This window comes from Alosa alosa, chromosome 14 (genome assembly GCF_017589495.1).
Source record: "Alosa alosa isolate M-15738 ecotype Scorff River chromosome 14, AALO_Geno_1.1, whole genome shotgun sequence".
Lineage (NCBI taxonomy): Eukaryota > Metazoa > Chordata > Actinopteri > Clupeiformes > Clupeidae > Alosa > Alosa alosa.
In genome coordinates this window covers 10,267,087-10,285,728 of record NC_063202.1, presented here as the reverse complement: position 1 = coordinate 10,285,728, position 18,642 = coordinate 10,267,087, and the positions used below count along the sequence as shown (strand labels likewise).

At 40.4% G+C, this 18,642-nt stretch overlaps 1 protein-coding gene, 1 long non-coding RNA gene and 1 pseudogene across 3 annotated transcripts; 1 reads left to right on the top strand and 2 right to left on the bottom strand.

Annotated features, from left to right (window-relative positions):
• The first annotated feature begins 2,321 nt into the window (after positions 1-2,321).
• LOC125307019 lies at positions 2,322-3,341 on the top strand (annotated as a pseudogene).
• Positions 3,342-4,739: 1,398 nt separating this feature from the next.
• On the bottom strand, positions 4,740-17,212 carry bco1l (beta-carotene oxygenase 1, like). 2 transcript variants are annotated; one of them, XM_048262725.1, is made up of 11 exons: positions 17,065-17,212; positions 11,878-12,006; positions 11,655-11,784; positions 11,378-11,525; positions 11,019-11,166; positions 10,239-10,459; positions 9,880-10,146; positions 8,911-9,016; positions 6,342-6,436; positions 6,133-6,244; positions 4,740-5,888 (listed from the first exon to the last, which is right to left on the bottom strand). In XM_048262725.1, the coding sequence occupies exons 1-11, from the start codon at positions 17,093-17,095 to the stop codon at positions 5,728-5,730; spliced, it is 1,548 nt and encodes a 515-aa protein (XP_048118682.1). In that variant the 5' UTR covers positions 17,096-17,212; the 3' UTR covers positions 4,740-5,727. The 2 variants fall into 2 exon arrangements, with proteins under 2 accessions (XP_048118682.1, XP_048118681.1); XM_048262724.1 differs by lacking the exon at positions 17,065-17,212 and adding an exon at positions 12,342-12,482.
• Positions 15,495-16,371, bottom strand: LOC125307020. The gene is made up of 2 exons (XR_007195635.1): positions 16,327-16,371; positions 15,495-15,615 (listed from the first exon to the last, which is right to left on the bottom strand). It is a non-coding gene; the product is annotated as an uncharacterized LOC125307020 (long non-coding RNA).
• Positions 17,213-18,642: the final 1,430 nt, after the last annotated feature.

Genomic DNA, 18,642 nt, shown 5'->3' with positions numbered 1-18,642 from the left:
TGTTGGTGTAGCAGTGGTGTTGGCTGGCTGTTGGATGTTGGTGTAGCAGTGGTGTTGGCTGGCTGTTGGATGTTGGTGTAGCAGCAGTGTTGGCTGGCTGTTGGATGTTGGTGTAGCAGCAGTGTTAGCTGGATGTTGGTGTAGCAGTGGTGTTGGCTGGCTGTTGGATGTTGGTGTAGCAACAGTGTTGGCTGGATGTTGGTGTAGCAGTGGTGTTGGCTGGCTGTTGGATGTTGGTGTAGCAGCAGTGTTGGCTGGATGTTGGTGTAGCAGTGGTGTTGGCTGGCTGTTGGATGTTGGTGTAGCAGCAGTGTTGGCTGCTGGATGTTGGTGTAGCAGCGGTGTTGGCTGGTGGCTGGATGTTGGTGTAGCAGCAGTGTTGGTGTAGCAGCAGTGTTGGCTGGCTGCTGGATGTTGGTGTAGCAGCGGTGTTGGCTGGTGGCTGGATGTTGGTGTAGCAGCAGTGTTGGTAGCAGCAGTGTTGGCTGGCTGCTGGATGTTGGTGTGGCAGCAGTGTTGGTGTAGCAGTAATGTTGGCTGGTGGCTGGTAGGTGAGGGAGCAGTATTGTTGGCTGGTGGCTGGTAGGTGAGGGAGCGTTTCATCTTATTCTCTGGCTCTTGTTTCCGAGATGTCCATCTTTCAAGTTTTGTTTTTTCCCAGATGTTTCTCAATTGTGTTGTCTATTCTTATCCTCAACCGTATGACTTTTACACATTTTTTTTCTGACAAACAATTGCTTATTTTTTCCCCTGCATACTACAGCACGATGGGAGCCTGCTGGAAAGTTCCTGAACTCTTTTCTCCACGACACTCACTGCATTGAAGAGCTCCATGAGATTGGAACCAGCCTTACTCCCAAACATCTTCTCAATTTGCTCTAGGAAGTGAAATACCTCTTTAAAGGGGCGACAAAGAGCACCTGGCTTAAACTCTTTTAAAGAGGCTGTTTCTTCCTAGCCTGGGTGTTCCCATGCTGCCTTGCGCGCGATTTGATTCACGCTGCTAAGGCAGCCTGGAGACCATGGAGCAAATTTTCGCCTGAGATAGGGAACGATCACAAAACAAGGGGGAAAGCAAGACGATGATGAGCTATGCACAAACGCATTTGATAGACATCCGTGGCACCCAATAAATAGCCTGGCTAGCGCCACCACTTCTCAATGAGACGTGGTCTGGGAACCAAACGTTAATTTTCTCGTATTTGAAAAAAATGCCCAGATCCGTTTATTGGGTGCTACGGATGTCTATCAAATGTGTTTGTGCATAGCTCATCATCGTCTTGCTTTCCCCCTTGTTCTGTGATCGTTCCCTATCTCAGGCGAAAATTTGCTCCAGGCTGCCTTAGCAGTGTGAATTAAATCGCGCGCAAGGCAGCATGGGAACACCCAGGCTAGTTTCTTCCAGCAGGGCTGTCAGAATTGTGCTCTATTATACAGCTCTTGACTGGACTACCGTATACATCAAATATAGAATGTTACTAGCTGCATCATCAGAACACACTGTCAATCACAACTTTCTCCAATGCTCTCCCACCTAAGGCAGGAGTGGCAAAAGGATCCTATATAAAAAGCTGTTAGACTTCGCTGAGCGGAACAACAGTGAATGCAGTTTTACAGAGTTTGTTACCTCGAGCTGACAAACAATTGCTTGTTTTTTCAGACTATAAATGTGGAACATGATGTAGTGGTTGTATTGAGATGTCACTGAAGTCAGTTGTGTTGATATACAAACATTAAACAGACCGGTGCTGATGAAAGCACCTGCCGTCGCACTTACTGAAAGGATGGAGGAGATCCTCAACCTGACTGGAAACGGACCATATAACAAAACTCTGTCGGATCATTAATTTAACAGTCTTGAGTCCATAGATGACACATCAATACTTATACTCGTTGGAAACCTGTTGGTATTTTTTCTTATGAAGTTAAGGCAGAAAGGAAAGAAATTTAGCATTAAAGGAACCATATGTAAGATTGTGGCCAAAACTGGTACTGCAATCACTTTCAAAATACTGAAGAGCGGTGTATCCCCTCCCCCTCCCCCTCCCCCCTGACTTGAGGTTGCCAACCCTGATGGCGAAACACTACTGACTTCGTGATTAGTAGATAGGTGGAGGGTGGCGCATCAGGCCAAAACACAACATGACATGACAAAACACAACATCAACATCAGTTGAGGGCTGCAACTTCACTTTTTAAATGACAATACCCTGGCCGGACTACTGTTGTCAGTGATTTAAGTATTTGAAATGAACATGATTTCTTAATGTTTAGTGACATATCAGGGCCATTTTATGATTAATTGAAATATTTTTCTTACATACGGTTCCTTTAACTTTTTCGTCCTTAACTTAGCTGTAACTGACTTTCAGTCCGTCCTCACACTGCCATTTTGGGCAGTGCACATTGCTTTGAACTTCAGCTGGCCATTTGGTGTAAAGTTGTGTAAAGCTATTGTGTCAATCAATGTTATGAACATGTATGCTAGTGTGTTCTTCTTGACTGCAATGAGGATCACCTGTTGCTGGTCTGTCACCTCAACACTGAGAAACTGCACTTGGCATAGGAAGTTTTCTGTCAAATGGGTTAGTGCAGGATTATGGATCTTGGCCATTGTGGCCACCGCACCAGCAGCCATTTTTGCCACAGTAAAAACTGTTGCTGGGGAAAACATGTGCGTGCTCACTTTCCCAAATGGGCAGAGTTGGCTTGCTCTGTACCTTCTTCAACACGTTCTCATTGCTTTCGTTCTACCAATGCTCATATTGTCAATTTGTTGCTTGATGCTTTTAAGGTTCATTTGTCAGGGAAGTGTGAACAACCATCATACTGCAAGCCGTTCTAGAGTTACAAAGTCAGTGACCATTGTGGTTCTGTTATTTTTTCTAGAGCATACTACATTGTGGTAACATATGTATCTCCCGTAACTATTTGCCTTGCCAGTAATAGTTGCCTGATACCAATTCTATACTGTTTAATGCAACGCGAGTTCAGACAAATGTTAAAGAATTTGTTCTGGTGCAAATCATCACCAGTTGTGGCATCGACTTGTGAATTACGCACATACACGACTATGGCAACCAAACCAGAGAAGGAAGACGTTCATCAAGGCGCTATTCCGCTTATTGTCCTAGAAACTGAAAATTGATGACTTTTTGCCACTGACAGATGGTTTTCTCTATCTGAGGAGCCCTGTTTTACTGACAGAAAAGTAGAACAACCTGGAAATACTCAAGAATTTATCAATTTAATTTTATTCCAAAAAGAAAAGTATAAGTATATACTCTTTTTATCCCGTGAGGGAAATTTGGTCTCTGCATTTATCCCAATCCGTGAATTAGTGAAACACACTCAGCACACAGTGAACACACACTAATCCCGGCGCAGTGAGGGGAGCAGTGAGGGGTTAGGTGCCTTGCTCAAGGGCACTTCAGCCATGCCTACTGGTGGGGTTCGAACCGGCAACCCTCCGGTTACAAGTCCGAAGCGCTAACCAGTAGGCCACGGCTGCCCCACTAAAGTAGAAAAGTAGAGCAACCTGGAAATACTCAAGAATTTATCAATTTAATTTTATTCCATTTTACTGCAACATGTTGCATATGGTAAAATATTATTTAGAATGATTTAAAAGTCATAACACTTGAGATTAGTTGTAATAATGATACTGTGTCATGTTGAGTGCTTATAGATAAAGAAAGGGACCAACACAAATTTTAAATGTATTTTATGACTGTTATAGCCTACAACAGAAATGTATGTATCATGGAATGATAGGTACCCTGAATTGGGATATTGATTAGTCACACTGGGAATAAAAAAATATTGTTTGCTTGACCTATTACTACGTTGTTTTGTGATTGACAGGCAGGAATATATTTAGAGGTCTATCAATCAGGATTTTCAAGTTCAAGTGAATGTTTAACCCATGAAAGTGGACTTTTGGTCATTGGTCATGGGTTTTGTACCAAGTATACAAAACATTTAATTGCCACAAGTTAGTGTTGAAGCTGAAGATATCTTTTCCAGCTTATTGAACCAAACACATCTGATATGAGGAAAAGTTATGATCCAAGATTCTTATTCAGTTTGTTCACTGGTCCTCCAGTTCTACTGGTTTTCTTTTTTAATAAATTGACCACAAAGGGCAGCCAGTCACTGTCGTGTGTGTGAATCCAAGGGGAAGACAACAAATGTATTCAGATGGCTTGACACCCCTGGTCTAGAGTCTAAAGTCTCCAGATAAATGCATTACGTAGGCATGTTCAAAAGGTCCTGGGACTGGATGTATTTCTTTCGGTGTAGTCTAGTCTGTGCTCAAGACCTTTGTGATATTATTTTGTGCTATACTTTCATGCTTTTCATTTCATTTTATGCATTTTAAGCTTTTGGGAGGATCTTGAGCTAAAATAATATTGTACCAAATCAGTGCGTAATAGAAGTTCACTACACTTAACAAATGATGCCACCACCAATGATTTTTTTGTCTGCTCATTTCCCTCCTGAGTCCTGACAATACAGATTCTACAGATTTCTAACCCTTTTGCTTGGTATTTGTTTTAATCAACTAGACATCATGTTAGCCCAGATTAAAAATGCCATTTGTGATGTGGTTTGAAAACCAGTAACAGTTTTAATTTAAATTCCTGGAGATTACCTCTTCTTCATTTGTTATTAAACAAATACACAACAAACACAAATTCCTCATGTGATTCACAAAAGGCCAAATGCAATATGCCAAATACTGTATGAATATGAATACTTAAAGTAAATTTATTTTAAATCAGTTAAGTTCATTACATAATACACCTTATTGAAGACTTGAGTTAAACATAAATAAAGCTACAGTGGCCTCTAGTGATGAGCTTGCTAACTTGTAACTAATTGACACTCCAGTTCCAAGTGTGTTGGGTAAACTCTGATAGCCCTCAAGTGGTGAAAACACAAAATGACCCTGTTAGAACCAGGGTTTTTCCCCCCTAAAAGATGTTCTACAGTAGTGTATGATACTTCAATGATATTCTGTAACACACCTATCATTCATCGTGCTATATAGGGGATTTCACACAGCGGCCAATCAATAACCAAGCCCTATTTACCGTCAAAACCAAAATCACTAACAAGTCACAAATCACTAACAAAAACAACCAACAGAACAGCCTTCAAGAGCATTTCACTAGGGTTATCAAGCAAGCACCTTCCTTCATAGGCGTTTCATTTACTATACTCTATATGTCCTAAAATACTAAAATAAGATTCCTATGTATATCTATAGTATTCCTATACGGTTACTATTCCTATACTTCTTTTCCGTTGGGGCTGGTTTGTCCTTTCTGGGATGATGGCGGGGGTAACATGACAGATGCAGACCCACACCCTATGTAGGTATAAAGAGCTCATTCTAAGCTAACAAAAACATATTTACAGGTATTATGTACTAATGAAAACATTTTGAATACTATTCCATTTCTAACAACAGATTACCTACACACTGTAGCTTTAAAATACATATTATGTGTAAACAAGTACATACAAACTATATTATGCAAATATTCTTTATAAATAATTTGTTGTGTTTGGTTTTAGCTCAATCTTATGCATCCCTTTACAAACTACGAACTTTAATGAAGCCACAATGTGAAACCCTCTAACTTGAATTTCCCCCTGGGGATCAATAAAGTATCTATCTATCTATCTATCTATGTACAATATGACCATACCAAACCCTACTTAGTTACTGTCCTTGCGAGGAATGAAACAGCCGTGCAGGTCCATGTGGAAAGAAGCATCCACTTCTGCACGTGCAATCTCCTCCATTGTTTTGGCGTCCAAAATAAGCATAAAGGGTTTTTTTGCTGGATTAAGAGACACGATCGAGGACAAAAGGACTCCTGAAATTAAGAAAAAGGAAAACAAATATATTCATACTGTTAACACCATATACTTATGAATCTGTATGGATAGTTTTGACATCATACCATCACAACACGTGACGATTCTCAGAAATGACACTATATTTTCATATTCCTGCTTTGCATTTATTTTTTCTTTTATTGTGTAAAGCACCATGGTAAACACAGGTTGCTTTAAACTGTGATATCTTGCCTTGACTTGTGTTCTATTTGTGCCACTTACCGTCATCCTCCTCCACAGCGCCGGGTGAGGCCACAAAAATGGGCTCAGATGGGTAGCACTCGTCACTGCTCCACTCTTTATGAGTCCTGGTGACGATGTCTACTTTGGCAATCTGCGGGAAACATGAGGGACAGCATTTGTAACCCTTATGAGAAAATCTGTCCCTACTGTTATCTGTTGCCCTATCGAGTGTTGTGACATCGTCTTACCTTGTTTGGATGTGGAGACCACTCCACCCTGGAGCCGTAGAAATATCTGTACTTTTTGGCATTAAATTTGTAATTAATCTGTGGCAATTCTAAACCTGTGAAAAAAAATAACAATAATATAAAAAGTTCCAAAAGACGCACAACATATCCTCATTTGATCAAATGCTATTTGAGTGTTTGTGTATGTGTGTGTGCAATGTGCATTAGTGCATTTAACTAATGAGAATAAAAACTCCTGAGCTAGTATGAGGCATGTTTATCTGATGTTGGATCTCAGTCAAATTAGATTTAGTTACCACAGGCAATCATGTGCCTACAATAACATTACTCGACCAAAAGTATTCAGATTTTAATTATTAAAGTATGGTTTACTACTGTGTTGACCCTTCATCGTTAATGTGATACAATATTAAGCACATGTGACCACTTGCAGCTTAACAAAAGACACCTTTTAATGTGGAATTCCACATTGTATCAATGGGGGTATATCGCTCCGCTCAATATCAAGCATTTTTCATGCATGGGGAGGGCAATATAATATGGTGGATGGCGTCAGCATTAAACGATACGCACATATAATTTCTTTTTGAAAATAGTAAATAGAGTAACCTTTTACAAAATCAGATATGTTTGCTGTACTACTGAAAAGATTCAGTATGAGTTTCATATACCAACTTAGTTTAAATTTCACCTCTGGTAAAGCTCATTGGAAATCGAATGTGAACTGAAAGGGCCCAGACCCCCTGGGTCAGGACTTGGAGAGTTAGCTTCAACCAGTTAGCATAACCCTGATGATACGCGTTGGTGTACAGTATGCTTAAACTTTAGCCCTAAAAATAAAGGCTTTTTAACATTTACAGTCCTACCGATTGCCTGGATATGGAATGTTTTCCTTTTTCTTCTCAATGAACATTTAACTCTTCCAAGAGCACTGGGGATACAAGGGACACCAGCAGCGCTCCAGCTTTCCTTTGTCCAGTTAGCATAATTGTTGGCTACCGTCATCAGACAGTAAAATAAATGGACAGAGCCACTTTGTGGGACTTCAATGGAGACAAGTGAAGCCAATTTGAACCTGTTTCCTGTTGATCGATTGATGTGCTGCACATCCTCAGTGTCAGCTGAATGACAAACGTGGGGTTAAGCAACAGACTGAAGTCGTCTATTAGCCGTGCTAAGAAAATTGATAATGTGCAGGGTGCTCCGAGTTCGAGTGCAGCTTTTGGTAGGTGATTTGTTCTGATGTACATGTAGTGCCAACCCAACAACATGACACTTTATTGTTTTTTCCCCTCAATGCTTTCCTAAATATCTTACCAGTGGCCTTTCCCTCAGACTGCATGCTCATGACATCATTTTTAGCATTGGTTTAGAAAAAAGTTTATTACAGAGCCGTAAAGTGAGATACAAGGTTATGAAGTCAGTAGAAAATGGTCATATATAGGCTTAAAACATTTCAGATGTAAAGTTATTTGATGTCAAAGTGACACCAAAATGAACGGGGGTTAATGCAATGCTAATTCCAAGTGGTCCACAATTAGCCTCAGAGGCTCCCATAGTATAGTATACTCTTTTGATCCCGTGAGGGAAATTTGGTCTCTGCATTTATCCCAATACGTGAATTAGTGAAACACACTCAGCACACAGTGAACACACAGTGAGGTGAAGCACACACTAATCCCGACACAGTGAGCAGCCTGCTACAGCAGCGCTCGGGGAGCAGTGAGGGGTTAGGTTTAGGTTAGGGGTTAGCCTTGCTCAAGGGTACTTCAGCCGTTCCTACTGGTCAGGGTTTGAACTGGCAACCCTCCGGTTACAAGTCCGAAGCGCTAACTAGTAGGCCACGGTTGCCCCTTAGGGGGTACGCTTTCCGAACGTTCGCCTACCCTCCAGCTCTATATAATACCTCCATAGACCTCTCCAGAATAAATCCCGCCTCCTAACTTCCGTATCCATCCAACCTTCGGTCGTCAAATGTCTATGGGAAATAACATGGGGTTTTGAAAGATCGTACCTGTCAAACTCTGTAGGTGGCAAAGTAGAAAAAGCTGGTGGGCAGATTGGCCTACACACTTCTGCCATCTAGTTTCCACTGGATTTTTGATTTTTCGGTGCCGTTTAAGTACTTAAACGGCACCGAAAAATCAAAAAATCCAGTGGAAACTAGATGGCAGAAGTGTGTAGGCCAATCTGCCCACCAGCTTTTCTACTTCGCTACCTATAGATGTTTTACGGTATGATATTTGAAACGCCATGTTATTTCCCATAGACAATCGACGCCAGGAAGTTGGATGGATACGGAAGTTACGGAGGCGGGACTTATTCTGGAGAGGTCTATGGTCCAGATTAAAGCCTCAATTATGCTCAACGTTAAAAACAGATACGGATACCGACGGAGCGTTGATTTTGTCTGTTCACTTCAAGCTCACGAAACAAACGAAAAGGGTCAACGTGTAAAATGACCGTATCTATTTACATATAAAAAGCAAACATAAACTTGGCTTAATTTTCATCTGAAAATTGGTCCAGTGTCAGCCAGGTTATTGACCATTTGAAGCAGAAAACCTACCCACAAGGAGTAGGTCAGGCGAACAGAAGACTGAGCCATCCTTCTGCATCACTGCTTTTGCTGTGGTGTCTTCTAGTGTCACAAGGTTTGTGCCTACTGGAGTGTCCTGAAAGAGAGAGTGTGCCCCACACAGCATTAACAGATGTAATTAAAATTGAATAGAGTACCGAAGCCATGATGTAGCGTTGCCAAGGCAGCAATTTCACTGGATCTAAACAAATCAATCTAACCATTGAAATCACCATTAGCGGTGGCTTTCTTAATCTATTTCAATAATTTTACAACGTTTCTAAGATGTTAGTATATTTTTTTACACTGTAGGAATCACACACTACAACATATATTCATACCAACACGATCAAATTCGTGACTACAGAGTTTTATTTTAGCATGGGTTTCCTCCGTAAAAGAGACCTGCATGTAACTTCACAGCATGCGGTTAAAATCATAAAATTCACGCACGTATTTTGGCTTTATTTTTTAAGCAAAAAACGTCACTCTTAACAGCCGCCAGTCTTTGAGAAGACGTGAAATATCCACTGGAATTTTGTTTCTTTATATTACACCTGCCAGGGAATCCGTGTTATGTGGGTAAGCTGCTGCCTAGCAGGCAAAGCACGTTTAAATGGGTATAGCCTACATTTAAAACAATTTATTAGCTAGAAATGATGCCACATGTCTACATTCAATGCTATTTAAGCCACTTCGAAAGTTTGTTTAGATCCAGTGATTCTGCCGTCATGGAAACGCTACGTCAGACTTCGGGACTCTGTTAAAGGTGTAGGTTTTTGAACATTCTAAGTTCCGCAACAATTGAAGGTTCTAAAATTCTATGTTGAATTCAATGAACCCAGATATTCTTTAGAATGTTAATTTCCCAACATTCCCGTCACACCGGTGTGACGGTACTCCTTTAAGGGTTAACCTTATCTAATTGGACTGCAATTCATGCAGAGATATCTGCTGCACCTTTTCAACAGCGATGGGTAAGGCGAATCTCTGACAGACTGGTGGTGAGAAGATCTTGTGGCTTTCTATGAATTTGTCCGTGTCCTGTTTCAAGTTGTCAATGTAGAACATGTCGTACAGATTGCTGTCTTTGTATGTGATCAGATCAAATACAACATGGCCGTTTTCCTCATATGCATTTATGTGGTGGAACACCACAAAAGGATCTCCATAGAACTTTGTGGAAACTGCTTTCCCAGTCTTCCGGTTGATCAGATGGAATACTGTCTACAACAGAACAATATAAGTCATATACATGATCTGGAACGTAAAGGGGAAACATCACACAATGGCCGCTTCAAAGTAAATCTGTCACTTACAACATCATCTTTGTCAAACTTGAGACAGCCTCCCCAATTGACCCCTCTGAAGTAGGCCGTTGCAAGCCCGAGGATGTCCAGCTTAAAGGCCTGGTCCACGAAGACAATGTAGTTCTCCGTCATGCCAAAGCTGTGGAAGTAACTCGGGTAGAGGGCTGATCTGAAGGGGATGGAGCACACCTTCTCCACTTTACTCAAGTCTGGCTTTTTACTGTCTTTATCTGCAGACAGAAATAAATAAAGGCGTCTACACAGTTTGGTCATGAAAAATGAGAATTCATTTCTGCATTCATTTTTTTCTGTATGTCTACATTTCTTCATTTCTCTGTCGTTATGTAAATAAGATGGTTGGTTCTGCAGCAATCAGCTCAGATAGGAAATTGTTGTGAGGCAAAGTAGTTAGCTAGCCTGTAAGTTAGTTTAAACATGTTAAATGAAGAGCTACTACAGAGGTTTGTTTAGTCAAAAAGCTTGGAGTTTTTGCAATCACATTAGCAATAAATAAAAAAAATGTATACATAAATAAATAAATAAATTCAAACTGTATAACAACATTTAGGTCCGGCCTCGTGCCTATGGCCGAATCACAGGCATGTCAATATCTGCTACCAAAGCCACTCTTACTCGTGCCATATTGCTTAAATGTATTTCTCTATATCTCTATAACTGAAGTCATTTTCAGTCAGCAGCTTCAAAAAAGATGGCAAATGTGAACACAGTCTAAGTAAAAAATGCTTTACTGTACGTCATCCTGTCCACAGCAGTTTTTAATGCTAATACCTGATGCGTTGGCTGGAACTTTGAATATCATGTACTTGGGTTGGCCAAACCTCATGATCGCTGTGCCCATGTTGTATGTGTTTCCTTCCTCATCATAGTGAGGGTGAGCAGTAGCCAGGTTCAGTGCAATATGGTTCCTGTAATTTACCTGGAACAGAAGTTATTCACACATATTGGCTGAGGATGAATATCAGTTTCATAATGTCACGGAGGGCTTTCTTTCACACCTTGCTTAATTAGTGATTTTTCTGAAATGATAATGTTGCACAATGATAATTTGTACACATTCGTAAACTCAATGAAAAAACAAACAAAGAAATACATATTTTCAGTATTAGAGTAAATATGTTTCAACTCACTCGCCCGACTGTCTCCAGAGTGTGAGGGTCGATCTGGTTGATGTAGTTCACTTCAGATGCTGCATAGTAGTCCTCACCATATCTTATAATATTCACAAGGCCGTTGTCCGTGAAATCAGGGATGGCATTGCTGAGATAGGTAAAAGCCCTGTGGAGAAGCCATATATGTAATGGGTCTGAATTCTCTTCAGCTTAACATCATTTCATTTCAGTTCCTTTTCATTTTATAAGTTTCAACTGAAAATGAGAAACTATTACACTGAAATTCAGGTATTACTTTGAAAAAATGTTTTTGCAGGGATCAGGATAGACCATGGTTCCAAATTCAGACACCACAATCCTGTTGGCACCAGTGTTCTTTTTGAAAGTATCACTCTTGAGAAATTTACTCCGGTAGTAGACATCACCTGGAAAGTGACAGCATTCACTATCAGTAGCTGTTGTGTATTGCATTGCGACTCAGTGCAAGTAGTGCTGTGTGCTCTGCTCCTCGCTCTCACCATCTTTAAAGGTGAAGCTATGGAGGAGAGACATGCCATCAAACCAGTGTTTATAGGCCGTGTCCCCAACAGAGAACATCCCAGGTCCATTGCGCACAAGGGTCCCCTGTAACCAGTCAGGAACTGTGCCTGGATGCAGGCAAACACAAGGAAAGAAGGAATCATGCTGTTTCCCATGGTATGATCAATAAAGTATCTCTCTATATCTATTTATCTATCTATCTATCTGATCATTACAACCAGCTGTTCAATATCAACTTTTGTCACCAGTGTAGTTGTAAACCAGTGAGAGAGGGTTTAAAGCAATAACTTTGTTGTTCAGCTACAATTACCATAAATCAGGGCCATCACTCAATGCACATACAACAAACTTTATATGTAAACTTGTTTGAACATAGACTTAAAAACAAAGAAAATAGTTATCAGTGCCATTGATAAACTATAAGCTTGAGTGAAATACTTACCAGATATTTGAGCTTTTACGGGCTCTGGGGTTTCTTTTCCATTCTGATAAAATACCTGCATGATTCCACTTTGTCAGCTCACTATCCTTTGTTCTTTGGAAGACTTTCTCATAAAATAGACGTTAGACGTGGCAAAAGGTCCCTTCGTTTACTACGCCTGTCCATATATATGCAGACAAAGCACCACAGCCTGCATGTGTAAGTGCACGTCTTTGTTATGTAACTGGAACCATCATGACATATTTGTGATCAGTAAACTCTTTCATTCAACTGAAGAAGTCCCTTAGTGTTCACTCTTCTTCAACTCTTTTGGTAAGATGTTTCTTGCAAATGTTCACTCATGGCACTGTCTTAATGTGCATTCAATAAGCAGCCTTTATTATTTAGTTTGCCAGACACTGCTGATATAACTGCTGATATAACGCACACTATACAATCTCTGAAACACCCTCATTTGGTTTTCCTCCCACTTTATCTAAATTGCTTTATCTAAATGTGAACTTTGTTTATCACCACAATGGTTTGGATGAGGTGTTACACTCACTTCATATGCTCTGAAAAAACTCTGTTATTACATGTGGTATATTTATTAGTTTTATTGTATTTAGTTGCGCAGATACTGCTAATGTTACACACATTATAAAATCTCTGAAACAAATACCCTAATTTGATTTCCCTCTTACCTTTATCTAAATTGCTTTATCTTAATGTGAACTTTGCTTATCAGTGGTTTGGATAAGGTGTTCTTTTGTGCTTTTCCACCTGCTGTATACAACTTCCAGCCTGGCTCCACCCATCCATAAAAGACCAATATGGTCCTATGGATCATGCTTAAATACATGATCAGAGTAATGTTGGTGTTCTTTTGTGCTTTTCCACCTGCTGTATACAACTTCCAGCCTGGCTCCACCCATCCATAAAAGACCAATATGGTCCTATGGATCATGCTTAAATACATGATCAGAGTAATGTTGATGTAATGTAAGTTCACACATACACTAAATAACAAGCCAACAAATAATGGTGACACCAGATTTCTGCCAGCGTGTACATCATGAGGTCATTGTGCTGGTGAACTCAGGATGACTGATCATTTACATACAAAAATGACAGAAATGATCAACTTAAACGTAGGTCAACAGAAGGCCTTCAAGAAATATTAATATATGTTCTAATGTGTGTTGTGGGCCTAATCAGACCAAAATACACTTTCCCAAAGAATGACCAATACTTTGATGAAATATTCCTCAAGTACAAGTTAAATTACCAATCTGAAAATGTACTCAAGTAAAAGTAAAAAGTAGTTCATTTAAAATGTACTTTAAGTAAAAGTTACTTAGAAAAATAAAATAATCAGTTTTACCTAACTCGAGTTGCTGCAGCGAGCAGCTAAAGGAACCAGGCAGATACAGCACTACACTCTGGGGGCATGATCGTGAGGCCCCATGTCCATGCCCCCATAGTGTAGCGCTGTAGCTGCTTGGCTGCAGCAACTCGAGCTATAGGTAAAACCAATTGTTTTCGTTTTAAAAAAAAATATATATATACACTCAGTGACCTCGAAAACGGAGATCTATGTGAAAAATCACCGAGGCTCTCTTTTAAATTTGAGCAGCAGTTGATTTTTCAAATTTAGGCACGCTCATCCTTGCTAGCTTTGCAGTGCACAGAACACAGACAAGTAACCCAGCACAACTGAAAAGCCAAACCTTAAAGCACAAATGCTAAAACATGAAATCCCATGGTGTTAAAACTTCATATGGGATATGCCATTTCTAGGCTTTTCCCCCTAAAATTGCACTGTGTCTACTTCAGAGGGCACTGTTCCCACCTATTTTAGCTTACCATCAAATCCTTGACCTCTTTAGAAAGCTGAGACCCTGTAGTTTAGGAAACAATCAGAAAAATAGTGTGAAGTACTGGCACAAAGTTACAGAGGTTAGAATATTGTTTTATAAACTGACCACATTTCAGCCACTTGAGAAACACAACTGAGCCCTAGCACCTGGTCTTGTGAGGCTTTGTGTAAAAGTAGATCAATATAGAAAAAAGACGAGTAGTTTACACAATTATTTGTAAAAGTATATGTCCATGCGTTTTGCAAATGCCCTGCCTTTGCAAATGTACAGTACACTCAGGTAAACTGCTTGAATATCTCCGCTATCGTAGTGCTAAAAACGAACTGAGACAACCCACTGAAAGAGCAGAAAATACACTTTCCATAGGTAATCTGAAGGATCTTGTGATCCGCCTCCATCTCCATCTCTTTCAGAGAGACTTGGTGCCAGTTTGATTGCCACGGTAGGGGATTTTTTTTCTCCCTTTCAGTTTACGTTAGTCTTAACTTTTTTTACTCAGTAACGGATGGGATTTGTAATGTACAATAAAATGAATTACCTGATTTTAAAAACTACTTAGAAAATACAACATACAAAAAAAGCTACTCAATACAGTAACGTGAGTGAATGTAATTTGTTACTTTCCACCTCTGCCTGCTGAATAGTCCTACCCCAACAAATTAGCATTATTACATTGCTTGTGTCATTACATCAGTGTTTCCCATACATTGACTAATCTGTGGCGGTGCGCCATTAAATCAAAATCGGCCGCCACATATTAATATTCTTTGTTTAATTTAATTTAAATTCAAATAAATATAAGATCCTTGCATTGCCATTGAGCTGCGCCATTTACGCACCCAGCCTTTCCTTACCCCGCCCTGCTCTCTCTCGTAGCCTGCTGCCCCTCCTCTGCATGTGCATTTAACAAAATATTCAAGATTGTTGAAGGATTGTTGTTGCCACATAGAAGCATTGCATAGAAGACGTCTGGCTAAATTGCTATTAAATCCGCTTTTTCCCCATGTCTGGTTGACCAAAGTGTACCCAAGCAATTTTAGCAAGGTGGGAACATACAAAATAGTGGATGGAAAGCTGCTGGGTTAATGTTGGTGGGGAGATTCCTGAAAAAAAAACATTGAATCACTTAATCTTTGCGTTCATACAAACCCTTGTACCAAAAAACCTTGTGCGTCAGGCATTCTTGAGATGTCACACTCAAGGTGGGGTTGGCCTTGACATTTGACTTCATCATTGAGTCCATACAAATGTTCACACTTGTGTCAATGGTGTGTAAATAACCACTGACAACTTGTTATCAGTTAAGCAAGTGCATTTATTCACTCTTCATCTAGAAATTCACGTGTACGGTGTTTTCCTGCCATCCATAGCAGTTGCAGTCAGCCTGATCCTTCAGTAGCAGAGTGAAGCGACAGCTGTTAGATAAATGTGTTCAACTGAGCAACAAACTAACAGCTAAGCCTACAATCAAGTTATTTTACGCCAGTGGTTCTCAAACTTTTTCTTTCATTCCCCACTTAGATCAAGGGGGCATTTTTAAACCCCACCTGTCCCTCATCGCTCTAAGAAAGTGGTAGGTCAAACTTAAAATTGTCAAATTTATTGAAACAATGACAAGTTCCAAATATATCCTCGGCAGCAGAGTTAAAATCAGCTGGTGCTGCAGATATAATAAATAAATACATAATGTGCCAACATGCTGCATTAAATGGATCACTGCTGGTTGGGAAATATTTTTGAAATAAACTTTGCAGGGATGTGATGTAGGCCTACAGTGGCTCCCGAATCAGACGTTTCAGTGATTTCACTCAGATTCTCAAAGGCATAATACTGTCGTGATCGAGGCGCCGGTCCCATACCTCAAGTTTTTTGGTGAATGCAGTAATCTTAGATCTGCTAGGTGAGGTAGGTGCTTGTCTTAGCCTTGTAACTGGAGATTTAACTCATTGAGCCACTCATACAAACGTAGTTCAAAACGAAGGCTAAGTTTCAGCCAGTGATTGTTTGCCATTTCCCTCGTCAGGCCAGCTATCGCTACGAAAGGCGGCTGACTGGCAATTTGAGTCCTTAGCTAGCTGCTACCGCCTCCACTGCACACAACCGCGAACCTAGAAACATGAACTTACCAGAGAATGTCTAATAAGGGGAGAACTGCCACTCTCGGAAAACTTCCGGTTTCTGAACTGGTTGCAGTTCCTTCTGTGGTTCCACATGAGGGCGCTCGTCCACGAGTGCAGAATGCATGGAGGTCTATGGAGCTGTACCCCTCAAAATCCACTTTTCTTGGGATATATTTTTTTTTCAAGTAATTTGAGTATTGCATTCGAAAGGGGAGGCAAAGAAAATACACTTGGTTGAGTATTATATATTTTAAAGTCACTTAATTGTTCTAAAAAGCCTTTCAAATGTGTCAATGATGTCATTCATTAGCACAATGCTAGCGTGTTATGTGCAACAACGACCCAACCTGTAAGAAATCAAAAGGACATAAGTACTCGTTCATTCAACTTTTGACCTATAACCCATGTTGAAGTTATACAAACTACAATCAAATTTGAGATTTGTCAACGACAATCAGGTGAAAGAGACAAATTTAGCCGTCTAGCTCCATTGACTCCCATTAATTCTGCACTCATGGCGATCGCCCCCAGTGGAACTCTGGTGGAACTGCATCCAAAATTCGGTACAATGGGACTTGATACGGAGTGGCAAGGCTCTCCGTAGACGGGCTCTGAACTTACTATGTTGCTAAGCTACAAGTTTAAAGCTAACGCCAGCTTGCTTGCTTACTTGATTAGCCGAGTCGTTTTAAACAGACTTCACACACTCCATTCAAATACAAAACACAAATAATTGTAACTTACATTGGGTGTGGTAGGAAAACGTCCGTTTCATCGTCGTTTGTTGGACGAACCAGACAACAAGAACGTAAACTTTCTTCAAGAGGATGCTTGACAGCAGCAGTGCCTGTAGAATCGAATCAATGAGGCAAGGAGAACGCTACTGCGCATGCGCACAAGTTAATTACGGGATGTGTAGTTTTAGGGAGCACCAGATTGTATGCATTAGAAGCCGAGACGGTTGAATTCACAGGTGATACCTGTGTCAGTGTTCTAATTTGCCCGGGAACTACTCTGGGAGCTTAACGAGCGCAGCTGGCTTTAGGCCATTATGACATCACAGCCATTCAAGTCTATGGGGGAAAAATTAGCTTTTTACCATTTTTAATCCCCTATTTCTTAAAAAGTATAAACTTTATAAAAACTCTGAAATAATAACTTTCTTGCCCCACTCCAGACCTTCAGAACGGTTATTTCAACATGTCTGTACGTTAAGCGGTTAGCGTCGCATTAATTCTTGAAAAGGTAAAAAGAAAAGGTTATAATAAGAAGAAGAAGAAGCCAGGAGATTTCAAGATCAAAGTCTGCCATGACTGGGCCTCAGGTCAAAGAAGTTTGAGAAAGGCTGGTTTACATAACCTGCATCAGATTGAGGTTTGCAGTGATGCGCCTGAAGGCACGGGTTGAGGACCCAGTCAGTTGCGTCACAATATGCACATTTGTTTAAATTCATAGCTACGTAATCACCATGACCAAAATTGTACTTTTTTTTTTTTACTTTGAATCTTAAAAAAAATATATATTGATCTACCTACCGACCCATTTTACTGCAAACAAGAATATTTTTAAGGATGGCCTCATGACTGTAAAAATGGCTGACATTGAACCACAGTGCTTTAAATGGGAGCCCCCAGTATCAGTCATCAAGGCATCAAAATTTGCCACAAACACTTACAACACACAACATCACTCATAAACACACACACGGACAGAACCACCACTGTTCAAGAGACCATTTTGGCTTTTTCTCATTTGGTTGTTTTGGCGCCACGAGTAGTTCAAGCAGACGTAGGACTTTCATGTACTTCGATCAGGGGGGAGGGGACGTGGCACTGTGCCAATGCCTCCCCCCCAGAAACAAAGTCTCACTCCTTGAAAACTTCAAAACTTGAGAGCCCTGTTTATGGAACCTTTCTGTGAATAATGCTGTTGATGGAACTTTTCTGTCAACTGAACTATATTTAACTCAATAAACTTGTATCAAACTAGTTTTGTCTATGCTGTCAAACATGGATGTTCCCAGTTTTGATATCGGACGTCAGGTCACTTTATATCATATATCAGAATATTCTATTACTGTTAAACCCACTATGAATATTAAAAATACGCTAAATCATGTGTCCTCTATCATAGCTACATGTATGACCTTTGCAGCAAAAAAAAAACGTGTGAGAATCTGTTCGGTATTCAGTGAGATATGATTGATTAAGTGCGCTGACAGCTCATCGCACCGGCGAAACAGATTACACTGAGTGGAGTGGATGACCGGTCCAAGATGGCGGCTCCACGTCTCGTCAGCGCTAGTAGGGAGTAGCGGTCGAT

Coding starts and splice junctions, on each gene's coding strand:
- bco1l (XM_048262724.1), bottom strand. CDS start 12,402: ATGCAGGTATTTTATCAGAATGGAAAAGAAACCCCAGAGCCCGTAAAA. Junction 6,245..6,341: donor GGTCTCCACATCCAAACAAG/GTAAGACGATGT, acceptor TGTTTCCCGCAG/ATTGCCAAAGTAGACATCGT. Junction 5,889..6,132: donor CGCTGTGGAGGAGGATGACG/GTAAGTGGCACA, acceptor TCTTAATTTCAG/GAGTCCTTTTGTCCTCGATC.